This window comes from Agelaius tricolor, unplaced genomic scaffold, assembly GCF_023055355.1.
Source record: "Agelaius tricolor isolate 1412-34295 unplaced genomic scaffold, bAgeTri1.0.p SCAF_61, whole genome shotgun sequence".
Lineage (NCBI taxonomy): Eukaryota > Metazoa > Chordata > Aves > Passeriformes > Icteridae > Agelaius > Agelaius tricolor.
Genome location: NW_027269321.1, coordinates 82,889 through 88,188, shown reverse-complemented (window position 1 = coordinate 88,188; position 5,300 = coordinate 82,889). Strand labels below are relative to the sequence as shown.

Genomic DNA, 5,300 nt, shown 5'->3' with positions numbered 1-5,300 from the left:
TTTGGCTCCTTCTCTTTATCACCTCCAGGTTTTGGGCCTTGGTGCACTCTGCCTTCAGACGGGGAGTGCTGATAGTTGGCAGATCTGTACAGGTGTCCTCATCCTGGGTGCGTTGGATGTTACCCCATCCAAGCAGGCAGTTTAACACAAGCAGCTATTTCACCGAGCTTAATTAACAACAAAAATAAAAGCTATATAACAAAATATATATATAATTTGCATATATATTTAAATATATATATATATAAAAATATATATATATTAAAAAAATATATATAATTTACTTTAAAAAACAGTCCCAGCCTGATCCATATGGTCCCAGAAACCCGGGATCCCAGTCCATACAGTCCCAGTCCATATTTGATCCCACTTCAGGCTATCCTGGTCTGGAGGGTTCTGATCCACACGATCCCCATCCATGTGACCCCAGTCCAGGTGATCCCAGCCCATCTTTGATCCCAGCCCATATGTGATCCCAGCCCATATTTGATCCCAGCCCATATTTGATCCCAGTCTGTGGGGTCCTGCACACATTCCCAGGGTCTGGAATTCCAGTTCCCAGCCAGGAAAAAATGTTCCTGCCCTTGAACTTCCTTCCTATCCCCTCAACAAATTGCAATAAAATTATAAACAAAGAAATAATAATTGAAATTAAATAAATTATAATAAAAATGAAATATAAAAATCTCAACTCTTCTTTACAATGATTCAACTCCAACAATGATTCAACTCCAACCAACAATAACTATTACTATAATATTACCAATGCATATAAATAAACAAATTATATATCAAGAAATACCTTTTGAAAATTTTAACTCGATGACTAATGTACTTTAGATAAAAATATCTAAAGAAACTACCATGCAATCTAACACATCTTAGTTAAACAATTCATATTACAAATATACTAAACACAAAACCAGACACCAGTACAATTTCTCAGACATTTCAACCAAACAATTAAACTTTAATAACATCCTTAAGTACTCTTGAAAAACTAAAATTATTTTTAAAAAAATTAATTGTGTGCAGGTGGTTTTATTTTGATATTGGTTTTTGGATTGTTTGGGTTAGATGATTTAAAAAATGGGAATTTTATAGGAATTGAATCAGCTGAGAAGGTGGCACTCTGCAAACAGAAATGACTGAAAATGAACGGGACAGAAATCAGTAACTCTGAAAGTTTTATTTGCTATCAAATACATCCCACACACCCAGCCCCACACAATCCCCATCCCACTGCTCCAAATTGGGATCCCACTTCTCCCAATCTCCTTCCAACTCCATCTCAACTTGACAGCTGTGGAATGGAGTGAGTTTGGCCTGGGATTGAGTTTTTTGAGGAAGGAACAAGCAATCTGAGGTGGAATTGAGCCCTTTGGGGTTAAAATTCAGTTATTTTCAGTAGAATATGAGTGGTTTTGAGGTGACTGTTCCATCCCCCCAGACTTTTGGAGCAGAGAGAGATGGAGAAGAGAAAAAAATTCAGGCCAAACCAAAGGAGAAGCAGCCAGGTGTGTTCCCAACATGGATCACAGGGAATGTGAGTGACCAGGGCTGTGCCCAAAGTGCCTCCTCCAGTGGGGGATGGAGCTGCAGCAGCGCACGAAGCTCTTCCCGCACTCGGGGCACTCGCAGGGCTTCCCTTACCGGTGCCTCCGTTGGTGTTGGGTCAAGGTAGAGTTCCTGGAGAAGCTCTTCCCACACTGGGGACACTCGTAGGGCCTCTCCCCTGTGTGGATGCGCCGGTGGGTGACGAGGGTGGAGTTGTGCTTGAATCCCTTCCCACAGTCGGGGCAGCGGAATGGCCTCTCATCTGTGTGAATCCGATAGTGCATGAGGACATTGAAGCTGGTCTGAAACCTCTTCCTGCATTTATCACACTCGTAGGGCCTCTCCCCAGTGTGGATGCGCCGGTGCCTGACGAGGGTGGAGCTGTACTTGAATCCCTTCCCACAGTCGGGGCATTGGAAGGGCCTCTCCTCTGTGTGACTCTGATAGTGCTGGAGGAGACTGGAGCTGGTCTGAAACCTCTTCCCACACTTGGAGCACTCATAGGGCCTCTCCCCTGTGTGGGTCCTCTGGTGCTTGATCAGGTTGGAGCTCCAGCTGAAGCTCTTCCCACACTCCCCACACTCGTAGGGCCGTTCCCCTGTGTGGGTCCTCTGGTGCACGATCAGGTCGGAGTTCCACCTGAAGCTCTTCCCACACTCCACGCACGTGTGGGGCTTCTCCCCATCATGGAGCTGCTCATGGAGCACCAGCTCCGAGCTCTGGCTCCATCTCCGGCCGCCTTCCCGGCCCAGGCTGGCTCTTTCCCCCTCACATCCCCGCCATCTGCGTTTGCAGCCCCTCCTCGTGCGGCATCTCCGGGCCTTTTCCTCCCCGTTGGCTTCCTGCGCCGTGGAGCCGCTCAAAACGGCCTCTGCCACCAGGTTCTGCCGCGGGCATTTGTCCTCCCTGCTCTCCATGCTCAGCTCCTGCTCTGGGCGAGGAAGGACAAGGACAGCATGGGATTTGCCTCCGTGCCACAGGCAAGGGCAACGAGATCCCCCCAGGGCTGTGCTGCAGCCGGGGGCCGTGCTGGGCTGGGAGATGGAGCAGCACAGAGGGGAAAGGGGCACTGACTTCCTCCTCACCTGCCTCAGTGTCCCGGAGCATCTTCCTCTTCCTCGCAGCCTCCCAGGGGTTGGCAATGGGAAATCCTGGTTTGGGGAAAACAAGGGATGAGCACGTTTGTAGGAGCGTCGGGGGTAGCGCGGTCGGGATGGACGGAGACGAGAGATCTCTGCAGCCAGGTCGTGGAACTTGCGGTTTATTGCAAAGGGCCTGGGTGCAGGGCCCTGCTTGGAGCTGCCAGCCACAGCTTGGAGCAGGCCTGAGAGAAGAGAGGGAGGGAGAGGATGAGAGGGTGAGAGAGTAAGAGGGTAAGAGTGTAAGAGAGTAAGGTTCCTGTTACAATACAATAATTCTTCTTCTGTGTTAAATATTCTATTTTTCACTAACCAGTCCAGTACAAGATACAAATCCAATAGCAATTACATACAGCCTATAAAAATCATTACATCACCATACTGTAATAAGTAGCAATATATTTGTTCATTAATTAAATCAATAGTTAAATAATTATACAATATAAAAGCAATAACTAAATAGCTAAAACTGCTTGATTCTTAAATGTGCAGCCACATATGGTTGCTTGGCTTGCAGGAATCGTATAGTGGTTTGGGAATTCCTTGGTAAAGATATACACGATAAGGAAAAGTTCACCCAGAGGTCACAGAGGAAGGCCACAACAACAATTCCTAAACGCGCAAGAATTGCTTAGGCTTGCAGGAATCGTATAGTGTTCTGAAAATTCCACTGTATAGGTATGCCTTATAAGGAAAAGTTCAGTCAGCGGTTAAAGAGGAAGACTTGGAGCCTTCATCCCACGACCACCAGAAGGCAGAAAAAGACCCCCTAGCAACTGAATGAGCAAGCGCAAAAGACAGACCACGTCATCCCTGGACCCGGGAGAAGAAGGCAATAAAAGGCGAACTTTGGGGATAGGAACGGCGCGAGCCTAGAGGAGCGGAGACTCCCGGCCGCCCAGCGCTGAACTTTGCTTGTTCTCGCTTGCAAAATTATAAAAAAAAAGTATGATCCTTAAATCCAGTGAACTCATTTATCACCATACTGTGTTACATTTTAAACCCCAAAAACTCCTCTTTGGAGCCCTTCTGCTGAGCTAGTAGGGTCTGCTCTGACCCTTGGACCTGTCTGCAAGCAGAGGGAATTGTTTCATCAGAAGAGGATTACCTTCAGTCGGGCCACACCATTGTTTTCCATTTGTTCAGTATCTAAGATATCTAAAAGCTTGCTTTCATTCCAATCTTGCTTAGAGTTCCTATACTCTCAAAAGCTTTTGAGAATATAGAAACTATAAGCAAGACTGGAATGAAAGGCCAGACAATAATATTTATAAGGCTTTCCTGTTTTATCTACCCCAACACACGTTGAGTTTGAAGATCTCTCTGCCCAGGTACATCTCTAGTCCGGCCATGTGGGCTCCAGAAAAACCTCCCAAACACCAAGATTCAGCCCTGAAAAAGCCTCCCAGGGGTTGCCCGTCCCTGGTCCCTCCCCTCTGGTGTTCAGGGGTTCCCCCCTGTCCCAGCTGCTGGGGTCACACTTGGATTGGGGGTCCCCCTTCTCCTCGGTGGCCCCCCTGCCCAGGCTGCTGGCAGTGCCAGCAATGCCAAAAGCTCCCCCCTCTTGGCTCTCCCCATTTCGGGATGCCGGGGCTCTTTGGGCTCCCAGGCTCCGTTCTCCCCTCATTCTCTGCTCTGCGCTGCCCCTGCCCCTCTCCAGGCTCTTGAGGCTCCCGCCAATGGCGGCGCTCCCCCCTCTCTGGCCTCCCCACTTTGGCCTCCTGGGGCACACAGGGCTCTGCTCCTCCAGGCTGCCTCTGCCGGCAGCCGCCACCGCCACCCCCCGATGTCCCCCCGAGGGGCCTTTTCCGCTCAGCCTTGGACTTCTTCATTCTCCAAACATCCCCCCAGAAACCCAACCCAGGGACCCCCCGGGATATCCGGGCCGGGCTCCCCCTCCCCGCTCACCGGAGCCATGGGGGGGGCGATGATCCCACAGGTGGGGGCTGCGAATTCAGGCAGGAATCGAGACCGCGTGGCTCCCGCAGCTCAGCCTTGATCCGCCCTGGTCCCTCCTCTTCCTCTTCCTCCCGCTCCTCCTCTGTCCTATCTCCACCTCCCTCTCCTCCTTTCCCCTAACCCCGCCTCCTTCACTGCTCTTTCTCCTCCCGCTCCTCCTCTTCCATCCCCCCTCCTCCTCCTCCTCTGTCTTATCCCCACCTCCTGCTCCTCTTCCATCCCGCCCCTTCCATTCCTTCTCCTCCTCCTCCCCCCTTACCCCGCCTCCTCCTCCCCCTCCATCCCTGCCCTTCCCTCCCTCCTCCTCCTCCCCCAGCAGCAGCCACACCCTCGGTGCCCCGTTCCCGCAGCCCTCGCAGCCCGCGGCAGCAGCGGCCATGGAGCCGGGCCAGGTCGGCATGGGCAGCGCGGGGCTCTCGGCTGCTCCCAGCCGCTGCGGGCGGGGGCAACCCGGCCCGGGCCAAAGGAGAGGCAAACTGGGCAAACTGGGGGCAGATCACAAAGCTAAGGATGCAGCAGAAAATGGAGCTGAAAGAGTTAGTTTAATATTAACTCCAAACGAGGAAAAACTGGAAATTCCAAAGTTTAGGGAAGCCGAGAAAAAAGAATTAAACAAGATAGGAAATGAACAAGATAAATCAGGGT

The 5,300-nt window shown here is 50.6% G+C and overlaps 1 protein-coding gene across 1 annotated transcript; it reads right to left on the bottom strand.

Moving 5' to 3' along the window:
• Positions 1 to 1,170: 1,170 nt before the first annotated feature.
• Positions 1,171 to 4,649, bottom strand: LOC139605213 (zinc finger protein 211-like). The gene is made up of 3 exons (XM_071456556.1): positions 4,605 to 4,649; positions 2,643 to 2,881; positions 1,171 to 2,488 (listed from the first exon to the last, which is right to left on the bottom strand). The coding sequence occupies exons 2-3, from the start codon at positions 2,662 to 2,664 to the stop codon at positions 1,650 to 1,652; spliced, it is 861 nt and encodes a 286-aa protein (XP_071312657.1). The 5' UTR covers positions 2,665 to 2,881; positions 4,605 to 4,649; the 3' UTR covers positions 1,171 to 1,649.
• Between the last annotated feature and the right edge of the window lie 651 nt (positions 4,650 to 5,300).